This window comes from Copadichromis virginalis, linkage group LG20 (assembly GCF_057382275.1).
Source record: "Copadichromis virginalis isolate Kocher_CV1m ecotype Utaka linkage group LG20, C_Virginalis_male_GT1.1, whole genome shotgun sequence".
NCBI lineage: Eukaryota > Metazoa > Chordata > Actinopteri > Cichliformes > Cichlidae > Copadichromis > Copadichromis virginalis.
In genome coordinates this window covers 22,137,941-22,154,860 of record NC_140637.1, presented here as the reverse complement: position 1 = coordinate 22,154,860, position 16,920 = coordinate 22,137,941, and the positions used below count along the sequence as shown (strand labels likewise).

Genomic DNA, 16,920 nt, shown 5'->3' with positions numbered 1-16,920 from the left:
ATTCCCACTAAAATCTGTCACCTCCATATGTAATAAAACACATTTCCTTTGAAGCTGCAGCAGTGATATGCATCTATTGTAATAATTTCCTAACTAGTCTCGTAACCAACAACACATTATTGTACAGAAGTCATATTGAAACTGTTTGTACAGTTTTGAAATACTTAAAAAAAACAATCACATAAAAAATCGAATTCTCTTAACAAAAGAGCAACTATGTAAAGACTTTTTAGATTGATAAACTTTGCAAGTTTTTGCAAGAGAAAAAAAATTCCAACACAAAATGTACAACAGTGGACACTATGAAGTGGCTATAAATCCTTTAATGAGAACATGACCCGCTCTTTAGATGTGAATGTACTGTGTTCAGTTATGAACTGGACAGCTGGTTAGCTAAATAAAGTTTCAGCTGGTTATCGATGGTTAACTTTTATTACCAATACAGTGATTGAATAAAGTGACGATAATAAATAATTCTTGGAAATGTTTGGCAAATAACATTAAAAACATGATGTTAACTTGTAGCAAATAGAAACACATAATTCAACATACATAACTGCTTTAAAAAACACTTTTTTTGTGAACTTAAAAAGTTATCTGCAATAGAAAATGCATAAACATAATATACATACCACATTATTAACAATAAGTTCCATCTTTGGTCTCAGATCAAGCAAAGCTTCTTATCCAAAAGGTGTGCATGATACATTACACACATACTGACACAAAAACTCAGGTTCACAAGTGCTCTGTCTGCTGCTGCAGTGACTACCTGGAGAGAGAAAACAATACTGAAAATACATAAAAACATAAAGACATATGTGCAGTTATACTGCTGCACACAATGCATTTGTTTAACGCATTTAAACAGCTCCAGATGCTTAACTGTTAGCAATGCTTTATAGGCCAGTAGGATACTCACATTACTGTCCCTCAATTTCTATGTCCTGCAGGTCTGTGCTTTAATAAGACCACAGAAGCATGCTTTAGCGTCATTTCAGTAAAAAAACGCAACGTCAGTCTTTTTGCTTAATTAATCCGTATATTCTCACCTTGCGTTTGTTTGTAATCTTGATCCATAAGGGTTGTAAGTTTTCTGTATTGGGAAAAAAAAGCACATTTTTTACACATCAACATATCTGAACACATAATACAAACAGTTGGACCTGTCTTTATTGAAAACACTGCATAATCACTCACATTGCCAGCTTGTAAAATGTGACTTATTCAAAAACTTCTTCAAGAAGATGAGATGCGTGGGTTGTTTGAGGCATGCAAAGTCTTGTTCATGGTTCACTACTTTTTTCAAGAAGGATTGCATTGTGAATCATGCCGCAATTGTAGAAACTTTCACAGAACTTTAGAAGAAATATTGTGAAGATGCACTTAGTAAGGCTACAGAAGTGTGTCTGAAAAGCTTGATGTTCATCAATTCACAATAAGAGAAAAAATGTCTTATGTGAGCAAATATAGGACTTACACAGTGCTATTTTTTATTTTTATTTTAAAAGGCACTACAGCACACAACAAAGCCTCCACCATGTCTCCCAGATGTTAGACATGGTGGAGGCACCGTTGTAGTTTTGGGCTGCTTTGCTCCCTTAGGGCATTGCGTCCATTGAGGGAACAATTCCATGTGGGAACATTTAAACAGCTTTTTTTAGGAGAAATAGAACAACATGTATTCACTGTTGTCTTAAGTCTTTTAAACCACTTTGAGCACCATGTAACGGAGAAAAGAAGTTTATATAAGTTACTGAAGCTCAACAGTTTGTAGCAGAGTATTTTCAGTCTTCACTGTGCTTGATTGCTCATTATGTTCAATAAAGACATGAAAAGTACAACTCTTTGTTCATTATTAGTTTACCTTTAAGATAAACTAATATCAGACCACATTTTTGTGTGTAGTCAACACAGAAATTCTCCTAATTCCAAAGGGTTCAGAGCTTTTTCTGGGAACTACAATGTCAAGTCATAAGAGATAAAATCAGTTCCACTGCTTGAAGTGGTCTTGTTAGAAGGAGGAGAATAAAGACTAACAGAAAAAGATACGTTTTTGATTAACAACCCCAAGTAATGAAACACACCAAGGTTCCTGTCAGTATGCAAAACAGTTGCGAAGATTAGCTCTCACTTCCTTTTTGGCATCCTTCTAAGTATGGGCAGAAGTTCTGTTCCAGTTGTGGAGCACATTCCAAGATGACTGTCCTGGGAATATTTTTAGATATTTCATCGTGATCCACTGTGACAGTCAAATTTGGTAATTAGAAGAACATTAGAAGTTCAGCCTCCCACTTTTCAACAGACAACAAATATTTGTTCAAAGCAAAAAGAAAACAGCCAAAATGTTATTTTGCTCCCTAATGGTTAAATACCACATTTCATGCTTCCCTTTCTGAAACTTGGTATTATATGTGGCACCATGGTGCAGTGGTTGACACTACTGTGTGCATTCTCTCTCTGTGCCTTATTAGGTACTCCAGCTTTTTCCCACAGTTCAAAGACTTGCTCAGTTAATAGGTGATTCTTGGCTGTATCTGTTTTTCTGTCCTGGACTGGTTGATCCAAGGTTTAACTCAACCAAATGACATCTGGGATAGGTGTCATTTAGTGCCCCAAATGCTTTGAATTGTGGCAGCTTTTCTGCTCTTTCATTTTGTAAAGGAAAGCCCAGAAGCTCCTATGCAAAAAAGGCAAGTAAGGAAGCACTGAAGCACCTGTCTTTGAACTTTCCTTTACTGAATTCATCTAACTTTTTTGTGTCTACAACTGAACTTCTTTGCTTTTAGTGTGACTGATTGTGCCCATTTTTTGTGGTGTTGCTGGCATAATTTGGCATAAACCTCCTTAAACTTTGAGAAATAATGTTTTCATTAATTGCTGTATATATCTGTGAGATAACCTAAATATTTACTTCAGTCCCCTTAGACCCAACACCATTGATTAAGAAGCTACTATTGGCTGCTCCCTTTTTCATATGTGGTTACCGCAACAGGCGGCACTGCATTTTACACTGAATAAAATGCGATCGTGGCTCAAGAGTTGGGAGTTCGCCTTGTAATCGGAAGGTTGCCGGTTCAAGCCCCGGCTTGGACAGTCTCGGTCGTTGTGTTCTTCAGCAAGACACTTCACCCGTTGGTGGTAAGAGGGCCCGATGGCGGCAGTGTCCAGCAGCCTCGTTGCGCCCCTGGGTGGCTGGGGCTACAACGTAGCTTGCCATCACCAGTGTGTGAATGGGTGGATGACTGGTTGTATAAAGTGCTTTGGTGTCCTTAGGGACTAGTAAAGCACTATACAAATACATTCTTCCTTATGCAAACCTTATGTGTCTATAAAACACAGGAAAAATGCTAGCGAAGGTTACTAATGATATTCTGATGGGCTGAGACAATGGAAAAGTCTGGGCTCTTTCCTAACTTCAGTGCATCATTTAATATGGTTGAACAAACTTTTTCCTACAAATACTAGAAGATACTGAATGTGCTGTGTTGGTTGCGATCATATTTGTCTGATAGATTACAGTTTGTATATACAAATGGAGAGTCGTGAAGTTCTACAGGATTCTTCCCACATAGCAGATATGTCTGCCCCGGTTCGGGTGTCAAGGCGGCACTGCTGGCTGACTTCTGGCATGTTAAGTGCTATGTCATCCACTTATGGGCCAGGCCTGGGTTAGATGGCACTGTTTATGTGATGGCATGCCACATCTGGCCCAATTGTGGTTTGGTTTATGTGGCCCAGGGTCATAGACCTGGCACTTCTGACTGACTGGTGACTCATGGCAGGGTGTATGTCAACCAGATGTGGCCCAGGTCTGGCAATGATGGCACTATTTATGTTCCTATTTTATTATTTTAGTTAGAAGACCCAAATCCCAAATGTTGCAATACTATACTGCTATGGTAGCCAACGTTTCAAATGCAGTTTTGACAGGTTTGTGAGTGTACACTTTATCCAAAACCTAGTGAGGGTTTACTCATGCTTACCACTAGGTGGCTGTAGCTCAGGACGTAACCCTACTAATCGGAAGGTTAGCGGTTTGATCCCTGGTTTCGCCAGTCTGCATGTCGAAAATGTGAATGTGTATGAATGTAGTTAGGAAACACTCGCTTTACAGAAAGTGTTTGATTGGGTGAATGTGGCATCTTGTATAGAGCAAGTACAAATACGCTATATAAGAATCAATCCATTCACTGTCTCAACAGAGTTCCGGCTTCTTACTTTTGCACTATTATGTTCTGGCACATGTTGTTGTTACATGGCTTGATTAAGGTACACATTAGGCTGACATCTGGGACCAGAGCTGAAACTGTTCTGGGCCAGTACAGGACCAGCAGTGTGTCTGTAACTGGCCTTGCGCTGGCCCATGTGTGGGCCACCTCTGGCAAACCAGATCTGGGCCACCAAAGGGCCGTCATTCAAGCACATGAATGGCCCAGATCTGGGCCATTGCAATTTCCGCTATGTGGGTTAGGCAACACTATTAGAAAACACTGCATTCATATCAATTGCTGCCTAATTGTTACCCAGTTAGGTTAATCAGAAAAGCCAGACCAGATTAAAAATGTGTCTAAACAGACCCATTAAATAAATCACTTCTTTCATTTATATCATATAAAAATTAAGAAAATCCTGTGTTAGAGAAAACTAAGTAATAGAGCTGAAAACATCACATTTTACCTATAGGCTGGGTTGTTCTAATCATCAATCAAATGTCCTCAAAGTTCTCTCACAAGCCTTCAGCTAATCCAAAATTCTTACTTAAAACTAGCTGATATTTTTCCCTAATATTAACTTATCTTTATTAGATACCAGTTATTGCAATGTGGGTGGAAACCAAACTATTGATGAAGCCCACACAAAGGTACAAAGAGAACATGGAAAAGCCACAAAGGCCACAGCTGACTAAGGGTTCAAATCAGGAACCCTCTTGCCACCCCTTTTTAAAATCCAGAAATGCTATTTAAATCTTTGATCATGCGCCATCACATCTTAAAAACTTCTTGTACCCTATTATCCTAAGAGAGCACATTGTTCTCCGAATGCAGTCTTACTTGAGGTTCCCAAAAGTATAATGGAAGACAGAGCTGTAACCTGTCAGTCTCCACTCCAGTGCAAACAGCACAAACACTTGGAGAGAGACACCCTCTATACTTTTATCATTAGCTTCTAAAAGTGTGTAAAACAAATCCTTGTTAGGTTACTAGTGATAGAGTTGTATTGTTGATTGTCATTTATGCTTAGAAATATTTAACCATAGATGCTTAGAAGTGTATAATTAATTGTGTAGTGATAAGTTGTGTGATCTTTAACAGGCTACAGAGGCCTGGTGTGCATTCCACACTGGGAGCATGGGAAAGTTTGTACCTTGTTTAATTGTTATGGTAGGATTAACGTAGTTACATCTGTTCTAGTCTAAGTGCTTTTCTGTTTAGGTGAACTGCTGGACTTCCTCACTGGGGGGGGGGGGGGGGTCTAGTCTACCCTCTTCCTAACCAAGGATGTTTGCTTGTGTGCTTTTATGACCCTTTGATCAGCAGTAACACACACACACGCACACACACACACAGTATGTCATATGTTAATGAACCTATGCATATTCATGTAACCTCAATAAAAGGACAGTGTACGGGAGGACGGACGAGAGCTACTGGGGTCAAGCGAAGGAACGGCGTTTGTCTGGTTCTCTCCCGTGCACGAGTACCATGAAGAAGTTTGCCTACTTGCGTCTTGCTTGCAGTGTAATTATATTGTCTTAACGTTCCAGCGAATAGGTTTATGCTACAAACCTATCAACTAGCACCACATTGCTGGAAAACAGATGTATACTTCCAGGTTATATTATTGAAGTGGCTTATGCAAAAACGGCTATTTATCAGCAAATGTTATTACAAAAAACTTTCTATGCAAATTGGCTACAGGAGACTCCCAAACAATAATGCAGGACAGGATTGTATACACATAAAGATACAACAGCTGTATTTTCACGTATTTTACATTAAATTGATAAAGTTGAACGATACTGTGCAGAAAAATTTGAGTATACAAGTGCTACACAAAGCTTCTATGTGTGATACAATATCTTTTCCACCTTCCAAACTTCCACTATTACATTTTCAAATCCAATCTTACTGCTATAAATTAAAAAACGCCACTGCAGCCTCCATGCTCCTCAGCTGAGTAACTTATAGTCTTTTTACAGCGATTTGTTAGGTTTAAGGCTTTGGGAATGTAATGTTTATGTTACTGTTATCTCATCCCTGTAGACAAAGCAAAGCTACAGTAGATCTTAGTTCTCAAGTGGTGAGTGGTGGCCCAAGGTCACAAATCATATTTACCAGAATTGTAGCCAAAATGATCTTTTGAAGTCAAACATATTTTCATTGGATTTTGATCAACTTGAGGAAGACTGTTTTTGAGAGACATTTTGTTTAGCTTTGGTTGCTAAAAACAGCTGTATGTTTGTCTCCTGTTTGGATCTTTATTTATGCAGTTGGAGGTTTGAATCAAGCAAAGCTTTACATCAGAACTACCATACTTTCTAAAAAGTGGACAGAGCATGCTTATATTACTGTTTACAACAAAGCTATAGTTTAAGCCATGTGGCTCAGCAAGCTATGACAGCCTATAAAATCCTTGAACATCTGACTTTATTTTCACTTTATTTGCCTTGACAGTTTTTTCCCCAGTAAAACATTATAGAAAAGCTGCATACTGTAATTAAACAGCCTACACTACAAACAGTATAAGCACCTTTAAAATGAGGCATGGTGATTTATATTCACTAATCTACAATTCAAGGTGAAATAACTTTGCATCCATGTATCAAAGAGGTTCAAAAAAGAAAAAAAAAAGCTGAACAAGGTCCAAGCTCCAAAATGCGGTTAGTTGGTTAAAAATAGCGTTCCACAACTGTCCAACACATACAGCACTTCACTGAGGTTACCAGTTGTCAATGTCAATGTTTCTGCACTCACCGCCAGCCATGCAAGATCCCTAATAGTCTGCTGCATGTACTCATGTCACCACATGTAATTAGCTAAACAACCATGCAAAATCATTAATTCCTGGAAGAGAAGTCAGAAGTCAGTTCCACTTTCTCATGCTGTCTGGTCTCTTTTCATCTATTTGTCTTTTTTTTTCCTTTTAAATGCATTAGCTGCAGCATTCAGTGTAATTTCTGGTACACATTCCTTATTTGTTTAGCAATTACTGGTGAGTGTCACTGCCTAAAAACCTCAGTGTCTGTCTGATGTTGGATTTGATATCGGACATCAAACATCAAATCTGAAGTTGGATTAATCAATCTGATTCTGAATCAGCTTCTTAGTAATAATTGTCAAATCAAAATACTGATAAGAATTACATATGGACTTGAAAGAGCTACTTAAATTAATACCATTTGTTTGCCTTTATCCTATCACTGTGGAGGTCTAATGTGACTGTAAAATTCTCTGCAAGGATTAATAAAATTGAGTCTGTCTAACATGACACATGACGCTAAGCAAAAACATCTTTGTCAACTATCATTCCAGTTTTAGACTCTCCTCAAGAGCTAAACCATTCACGGTTTTCCCTTGAGTATACATTCTTGACAGCTGCTGCCTGTAAGAAGCAGAGTGCTTTGTGACCATGTTTGATTTCCACACAGAATCAATGTAAAAACAAAGACTGCAAGAAAGCTATAGAGCATGGGTGGCCAAACATTTATAGTTCTGGGCCAAATGCAGAAAAATATGTCGAGTCTTAGGGGGGGAAAAGCCTATGTATTTCACACTTTTGTGCTTTTGTAACTTGAGAGACAATAAACCTTCACTGTAAAGTATTTTATCTCTTTTGACTTAAACGCTGTTCTGTTAGAGGTCTTATTAGCATATTATTGTTTTCAGTGTTCTTAGCATGCCATTTCATTGCTTTGCTTTATAGGATTTCTTATTAAACTTTGTGTGTGTGTGAGAGTTTTTAATAAGCTATTCAGCCTTTTCCAAAATGCATTTGTTGCATTTTGAAGGAATGAGTGAAGGTTAAAACCAGCATTATGTTAAAGTCATGACTTAGAGTCTGTGAATAAAGTCACTATAGATTGTAAGCCTCAGCCAGCTAAAAATCAGTGTACTCTAAATCATTCAGCTTCTCAAGCTATAGCTGACTGCACTAAATACCCTCAAATCCATAAATGCAATGCTTGCATTTGTGCATTTTTGTGCATGTGCTGCTGCAAAGTAGGTGCCAGCCTACACGGTATTTATTAGTGAGAGAGGGCCGGTGCTTCTGCAAAAAAGGAGTGCCCCGGAGAACAGAGCTGACTGCCAAAGTCTACTCATTTGCAATATGACTTGAATGCCTGGCTAACTTGACAAGGGCACATGCGATCTTGTAAATTAAAACAAAAACAGAAGCTCGGATACCTTGTGTGTGATGAGGCAGTAGAGAGTAAGAATGAACAGCAGTCCTCCACAGATAGATGCGATGATGAAACCCAGCTTGTACAGGTCACTGACTGGTTCTCTCTGAGAGCCCTGCACAGAATCTCTGTCATAACTGTCTGTAGGAAAGGACACACGATTTGTGATCTCTGCAGTTGCCGCAGACATCTGAGTGTTTCATCACAAACTACCCAAAAAATTGAGATTCTCACCTGTAAAGTGTTGTGTGATTGACTCTGTGTATAACTCTGTGTATAACTCTGTGGTAGAGCCAAAGGTTTCTGTGTATTCATGCTGGCACCTCCAGTCAACCGGTGCATCGCTCGTCGTTACCAGCTCCCAGTAAACCATTAAGACTTCTAAGACCTTCTGTAATGCATCCGAAGGAGACCCTCTGTAGAGCACTTCAAAACTCTCTGGTTTATCCTGAAGCAGATTCGAAGAAACAAGTATTTCATATGTCTTTAAGGTACTGCAGATTCATGTGCTCACACTATTCATATGATTTGTCATCTTCATATGACATTATAAAAGAAACAGGCTGCAAGTTCAGCATTCGGAAACTCACGCTGACCTCAATCTCTTCATTAATCCAAGGCACACATTTCTGAGAATAGATGTTGAGGATGAGCGCCCTCAGGGACTGAACATAGCCATCATTTACTGAACCCCGAATGTATTTGAAGTGGGTCGTAAGGAGCTCCAGTATCCAGGGTAATGCAGCTTTTACAAAGCAACATTTGCTCTGTTGGAAATCAGAACACAAGGTAATAAACACGAAAAGCACAAACCAGTTAATGGAAAACCTAAATCAAAGGTGTTTGGGGAAAAACAGTTGCATAAGGTTATATTACCCACCAAACTCCTCCGTTCTATGAATGTGTAGTTTATTGAACACCCACTTCTTAACTGGTTATCCATCTGCGGAAACAACAATTGCAACATCTCAGCCTGGGACGTGCAGGGTGATTGCTTTAATGTTGTTTCAACACCTACCAGTTGCCTAACTGTCAGCAGGTGTTCCCTAGTGATGGAGTGTCTGCATGGGCCAGGGACCTCAGCCATAGTCAGAGGGAAGCTCAGGAACATTATCATACACAGACACTTTACCTGCAACTAACACAACCACATAGTGTATTCATGAGAACTACAAAAACCCATTAGAAGTACTATCTGTAGACTAAAAAAACCCACTCAAGCAGACAGTCCTTGTAGACAGTGTGAAAAAAAAACCTAAACTGAATAATACACTTGAACAACAACATTCTGGGCAGCCTTTCCTTAACATTTCAACATGCATGTACTCCTCACCCTGTAGCAGTCCAATTCAGTGACCCCTCCCAAGTTGTGCTAATCTAAAATTATTTCCAAGAAAAGAATAAGTTCAAAGCAAACCTAAGTTGAATTTCCACCTAATTGAGCTATAAAAATTTAACAGTAGTAATTCTTTCCATCCAAAATATCTACATTCGAAACGTAACAGCAATACTTTCTTTCCAGAAAACACAGTGTTTGTGTTTAACTGCTCTACGCCGTCATCTGGATCTCAGCTCAGATAAAATATCAGGTTTCAGATTGAGTTTGAGAGGAATGCATAGTGATTCCTTGCTGCAACACTACTAGTGACTGATGTTTAAGTAAGTGTGGAGGACTGTGGCGTGGGGGTGGATAACCTCAATTTTTGGTCAAATACTGCCCTCTACCATGGAAGCCTAAGCAGGGAGAACAATGTGCACAGGATCCAACTGTAGCTGATGTATGTCTGCTACCAAGCACCTTTTGGCAACAGTAACAGTCAAATGGGCTCCAGATGGAATTAATGCTTCCACTAAGGATTAAAACATGGTGATAAGCACATGTTCTTCACACTAAAAGCTAAATGATTACACAGAAAGGCATTTCATAGGTACCTCTTTGACTCACTTGGCTCCTAAAGTTTGATGCAGCTTTTGCAATAAATAGTCAAGATAGAGGGAAGTGAATGAAACAATAAAACAAGATTTATTTGTCTCCAGTCAACTTCTGAGATGAATTAAGGTAAATGGTAAATGGTAAATGGCCTGTATTTATATAGCGCTTTTCTAGTCCCTAAGGACCCCAAAGCGCTTTACATATCCAGTCATCCACCCATTCACGCACACATTCACACACAAAAGACAATTCTTTGAAAGCCGCAGAGACAAGAAATAATCTTTTTATATTTGGTTTTCTGTTCCTAATACAATTTTGAGCTGTTGAGTTTAACTCTTACTTGGTTTTCTGGACTACAAAGCACTAAATCAGTGCACATGGCAGGAAAGAATTATTGCCAGGACCAGGAGGAAAAATAAGTTCCGTGCCATCAAAGTTTTAAGTTTGATGCTTTGATGTAGATTTAAAGCAACATGCTGAATAATAATAACAGAGTTACTTTTACAGTAAAGTGGGATGGTACGTTAAAGACTAACATGCCATACTAATAATAGTAACCAGCATAAATACTTAATGATTAAATTAATGATATTAAATAAAACTATTAATGGGACTGGTACTTGGCAAATGCAGGAGCACATGATGTAAATGTCATCTATCACATGATTAATTTTCTCCATGGTGTCCAAGATATCTCTATGTAGGTCAGCAAACGCATGATCAAGCAGATAACTTCATATAGAGACTAACGCAAGCATTGCGCTCAGTGTAGTAGCGGTGTTTTTGAAAAAATTCTGATTAGAGAAATGTTCTCACCTACCTTAGCTTTGCTCTGAATCAGCGTGGACACAAGGATGGTCATCTGGTACGTGTTTGACAATGGAAAACACCAGACTCCTCTGTCAGACACATTGAAGCAAAGAGATCCTTTTCAAAAATTCACCTCCACTCCACCGAAAGGAATCTGTTATTAAGTAAATTTGACACTTCGTCATGTGGCGCTGTTCTTCAAAGCATTGCTTGATGTGTTCCCCCTCTACAGTGTGAGTTCAAACTGAGACTGTTTCAGCTGATGGACAGCCCTTTTAAAGACCTCCCACCTCACTATGTGGGACAAGATACACATTCCTGAGTCTGAAGACCAATGTTTTGGGGACTACAGATCAATTGACGTTTCTTAACAATTTCATTTTTTTGTATTTTAACATATCTGACTAAAACATTACATGTAAATATTAAAACTAAACGGGCAAAGAAAATTCTGTGAGCTTGAGGTGCATACTAACATCTGTTCTTGTCGAAATGCTTGAAGCGGGTTGAAAAGTGATCATAGTTTTTCCTCGGGAAATACAGGCTGTGAGTGAGTGGACCCAACTGAGCAAATGCGAGCAAAGAAAAACAAGATGTTCTGAGCACTCAAGGAGAATTTTTCTGACGATCATTTGGGGCAGAGGTTGTCAGAAGCAGGTGATGTTTCATGATGCTTGAGGAATCCAAAACTCCTTTTTAAAATAACGTCACATTTTTCCAAGCCCGAACCTAAACCAAGGGAGAAGCACATTCACATAAATGCTTTTATGAGCTCTATTTTGAAGGGAAAACGAGGAAGAAAGGGAGAAGAAAAAAGAGTGGTTCGAAATTCAATGCCACGGGAAGATTTTACATTTTTCTCACATGCTTACATCTAATGTCATAAACGCCTTCCTCTTCCTGCTATCAGCCTGAGAAATGTACTGTCACTTTATACAATTCAATCAGCATTGGAAAGAAACCATTTAGATTAAGAGACGCCCTCCCCATCGTCTTGGAGGTGGCCCTAGCCAGAGTTATTATAGTTTTGTATTTTTTCAATAGTTTTTATTTTTTTTTATTAAATTTTGACTTTCAGCTTTTCAGATTAGTTTCAGTTAGTTTCCAGATTTTCTTGTTTCAGTTTAATTTTTATTGTTTAAAAATGTTTAGTCTAAATCATGTTAGCTTCAGTTTTAGTGTTTTATAATTATTATGTACGGAGAGCATATGCCAGAGGCAAAATTCTGGAAAAACAGTACATGTATTGGAAGTGAGGAAGCCACTCACTTATAGACAACCAGAGTCTCAGCAGAAACGTCCACCAAAGCCTCAGCAGGCAAGTAGTAAAATCCTTTTTACCAAATTAACAAATATTAAAACTGAGATAGCTTGAGATACCCAATAAAGGTTCATTCACTGTCCTCAGACCAATCAAGTTTGCCAATTGTGAATTCACACCCCATGGTTATGTTGTCAGCCCTCTTCTGTAATAATCTAAACTGTGGTGTGTTAAAACACAGCAGGCCAGACAGTCTTCACTCACCACCAGCCAACTTGCTATATTTTCCTCACTCAAATTTAATCTGCTTCCCGAACATTAAAATCAACTGGAAGGTTGAAGCTGTTTTGACTTACTGGAAAAGATCCAGCATGCATTGCCAAGGCACGAGTACAAGGGGACAAAACAGGACCTCTGTGGAGCGATCTACAGATTTTAAGTCAAGGGTTTGAAAAAAAAGAAAAATTGGGCCAGTTCCCAGAACTGTTGGGCGCTGGGGGTGGATACTTTAATCTTTATTGACTTAGTTATGGTTGATCTTGGAAGAATGCAGTATAAGTCCCAGTTTTCTTTGGTATGGTTTTTTGAATGATTATGGCTACATTATGCTTTACATGAGCTGGCTGAAGTGGCTGATATACAGGAGGCCAAACAAGATGTTTTTCATTTCAAAATATGGCATTGTCTCTAGAGTAGGGCTTTCATGATACTAGAATTTCAAAGGTGATACCAATCTCCAGGAAATCCTCAATACTTAATGCTATGTTCAATATCACAGGAGGAAAAATGAGTAAATTAAGATGTGCATATTTAAAAAAAGAAAAAGAAAAAAAGAACATAATAACACTGCTATGTGCAAATGTATACCACTACAGCCCTATTTACTTTCTATGCTTCCAGCAAATTCGGACCATATTGCATTGCTTAGCAAATGGAGTTGAAAGGGTAGGTTTCTTTCTCAGATTCAGTCTGGGAGTTCAAGAGGAACACAACACCACTGTTGGCACAGAGTATTTGAACTTGACAGGCAAACAACTTTGATGGGTTGGGCATTTGGGTCAAGTCACTTTACTATTCTGCAAAAAATAAAATAAAAAATACAAACAAAAGTAAAAAAAGAGTGCATCCATGCTGTCATTTGCAATTTTTAAGAAAGTCCATGCTTTAAAACTACACCACATGGATTAGAGTATCTTCACATTACACCTACTGGAGTGGCTTCACCATGAAGCTCCCAGCACACAGTTTTTGAGCTGATGTTAATGCCAGAGGACGTTTGAGCCTTAGAAGTTACCGAGTTAGAAGAGGGCTGGCGACTTTTAATCAACGTGCACCTCAGCAGTCTCTGCTGCTCTGTCACTTTGCTTGATCAACCACTTCTTAGCTGAGTTGTTATTGTTCCTAAATGCTTCCTCTCTGCCACAAAGAATTGATTGTGGAATATCTCAATAATTATTTCTTGCTTGGGCTACAGTAACTAATTAGCATTGGGGGTTTTTTTAATCTTTTCTCCTAACTTAATGTAACATAAGTTAGTTGTGTTTTTATGATGTGCCTGAACCCCCAAGACTTGTCCATAATGCTGGTGCTTAATAAAAATTTTTTAGACATAAATAATTATGTTATCCTGTTAAATTAATAGCTCCTACAGTTTTATTATTGTTATCTAGCTGCTTTGTTTATGATATCTTAACAGACAGCTAATGTGGCCAAAACTGCCATAAGGTAATTGCTAAGAGTTTAACGGCTATTTTTAATGTGCACTGGCCAGGTTAATGTTTATGATAAATGCTTAATGCTCAATGTTGAAAAAGAAGCCTTATTGGCCTCTTGAAATTCTTCATAAAACCCAGGGGTTCTTTAAGATTCTTGGCTAGTGTTGTTGCACTACTGTTCCTGTGTTTGGCTGCTAGTGGGGGGAGGGGCTTTGCACTTGCCTATCTGAAGTAGTACTGTGTGAAGTAGAGCTGTGCAATGCTACAAACTGCAAACTGCTTATACCAGTAATGATACTTTTAAAGTATAAAGGCAGTTTATACATGAAATAGCAGTGTGTCATTATTTATGACGTAAATCATCATCAGTTTTAAGACCATTAAAGACCACTAAAAACATTTCAAAATAATTTGATTTTCAACCAAAGGAGGTGAACACAGCACAACTGGTATTGATACTGTTGCAAATGAGTGTCTAATCTGATGGTCTGTATGAGTATCTTTTCTTTTTCTGGCAACCCTACTGTCTAGAGAGCATTTCCAGAAGGTTGCCAGTTTTTGGTTGGCCTGTAGTTCTGACCAAAAATGGGTCTCAAGAACTTCAGTTAGTCCCATGGTTTAGATTTTTATGCAAGATTTTCCATTGGTTTTCTTTTTGGTTGGCTAGTGAGGCTTGTTTTAGAGAAACCTTTGGGTATGTTATTTCAGTTTAGTGCTCATGTATTAACTCCAGTTTCTTTTGGTTGCTGGAATTTTGGCAAAACAGACTGTGGTTTGTTTTCCAACTGCAGGCAGTGTGTTTTTTGAGTTGTAATGAAGAAACAACTTTTTGATTTGTTGTAGTGGTGGGCGGATGTCAGAGATTGAACTCCTTTCCAGCCTATAAAAGCTGTACCATATGTTCACTTGGCCTCCCTCTTCCACTCTTCCACCCACCAAATGTTTTTGTTAATTTATTTTCATAAAATTCTATTTAATCTATTTCAGTGACTTTCCTCTTGTGCTTATCTTGAATCACTTTGTGTTAAAGGGTACATTGCTTTTTGCAGCACCGGGAAACTTTTGTTGCTAAGCAAACTGGGACTAACCATGTAAACACCAAACACTGATTACCCACAATGCTAAAACCAAGACTTAAGGGAAGTCTCACCTGTTGGAACGTGGACGCTGGTTCGCTATAGTGTTGTCCTGTGGGTAGTAGTGTCCAGATACTGGGAGGTGGTAGCAGATGCTTGCAGATATGAGCTTAGTGCATCTGGCTTGTTCTGGTGCACATAGCAGTAGCTCAGATCTGGGGAGCTTGGCCATAGCGTCTAACCTCTTTGCCCAGCTCGTGAGAAGCATCTTTTTTTTCCAGTGTGGCTGCATTCTGCTAGGGAGGAGGCTGAAAAGGGCAGGTCTGGTCAGCAATAACATTTCATTAGCTGGGAAGGAGCAAGACATTGCACAACACTATCCATATTGTCAACATCAATAGGTTTTTTTTTTATGAGAGTTGTTTGGTGTATGGTAAATATAAAATATGGAGGATCCTGCATGAAAAAATACAACAGTAGAATTACGAAGGTTATACCATATGTAATTTATTTAATTTTTTTCCTTTTCTTAAATGCACACCAGGATGAAACTTCAAGGGTGGGATGGGTTATTGTCAATTCTAAAATTACATCAATAATTACTGCACCAGCTGCAGACATTTCTTAAATTTAAAAGGCTCACTTTGAACTGATATTCCCTTTTGGAACACAAACTCCCACTGCTGAAAAGAAAAGATGATGTCTTAAACAAATTCCAGTGTGTAAGGGTAATCACCCATCACTTAATTTAAGCTATAACAGGAATCTCTGACCTTTTGAAAATGCTTATTGGTTAATTGTACACAACTAGATGAAGGGAAGCAGCTATCCCAGCTCTGTTGGTTACAAATTCTGCACATAACCACCGGAGTCTAACATTTCATGGTTTTGCTTTTCTGCAGATAATAAGATGGCACTAAATACTAATGTCCCAACTAATGTGCTTTAAAAGTCGTGCGAGGGAGACTTGGTTAGTTCTTGAAAGAAAATGTGTCTTAAAAGAGCTTGAATTAGCTTAAAAGTACAGATGTATAAACTACTGTCTTTTAGTTTAATGTGTACATTTTAATTTGTGATAAACTGTTTTTCAAATGTTTATTGTATCACATTAGACAAAACTATTAATGTTACTAATACCAAAGACCTGTCTTCATTTTGAAAGTTCAAAAAAACATTGCGTAACAGTAAATGGCCATAGCATGGGATCTCTTTGAGCAACATTGCTGCCTGCATGTTAATTTTAAGTTTTTAGTTTTATACAGTTTACGGTTAGAAAAATATTTGGTAGGATTAACATAGATTGCATCTTACAAAACATTGGTTGTTTAAGTAGGTTTGCAGCTCAGATAGTTGTTGACTCACACTAAAAGATACATTTTTGCAGTTTTTTGACTCTTGATCGAGTGCCAGTATCAACCCTCGCCTCTCTGCACTCTATCAATAGATAAAATCCAAAGCAGACAATTCATGGATGTGAGGGGCGAGGAAGCATGACAACTCCACTGTCGCTCTGCTGTAGTATGAGAGGACTTCCTTAACCAGTTCAGAGAAAGTGGAACAAAAAGATCTGACCCGAGAACATGACAAATCTACATTTTTAGATTGTTATCTATGTTTTTTTTTTTAATCTGCGTGTCCTCTGTCTGCTAAGCAAGCAGAAATGCCTTCCTTTTTTATTCACTCGTTGAACGACCTTAAAGGTCGGCATTTTGTTTTGTTTT

General features: G+C 38.4%; 1 protein-coding gene across 2 annotated transcripts; it reads right to left on the bottom strand.

Annotated features, from left to right (window-relative positions):
* Nucleotides 1–318: 318 nt before the first annotated feature.
* Nucleotides 319–15,493, bottom strand: csf1b (colony stimulating factor 1b (macrophage)). Of its 2 annotated transcripts, XM_085444451.1 has the most exons (10): nucleotides 15,274–15,493; nucleotides 11,158–11,236; nucleotides 9,423–9,542; nucleotides 9,285–9,347; nucleotides 9,001–9,171; nucleotides 8,639–8,852; nucleotides 8,409–8,545; nucleotides 1,053–1,096; nucleotides 923–960; nucleotides 319–772 (listed from the first exon to the last, which is right to left on the bottom strand). In XM_085444451.1, the coding sequence occupies exons 1-9, from the start codon at nucleotides 15,489–15,491 to the stop codon at nucleotides 924–926; spliced, it is 1,083 nt and encodes a 360-aa protein (XP_085300577.1). In that variant the 5' UTR covers nucleotides 15,492–15,493; the 3' UTR covers nucleotides 319–772; nucleotide 923. The 2 variants fall into 2 exon arrangements, with proteins under 2 accessions (XP_085300577.1, XP_085300578.1); XM_085444452.1 differs by lacking the exon at nucleotides 15,274–15,493 and having other exon boundaries at nucleotides 11,158–11,381.
* Between the last annotated feature and the right edge of the window lie 1,427 nt (nucleotides 15,494–16,920).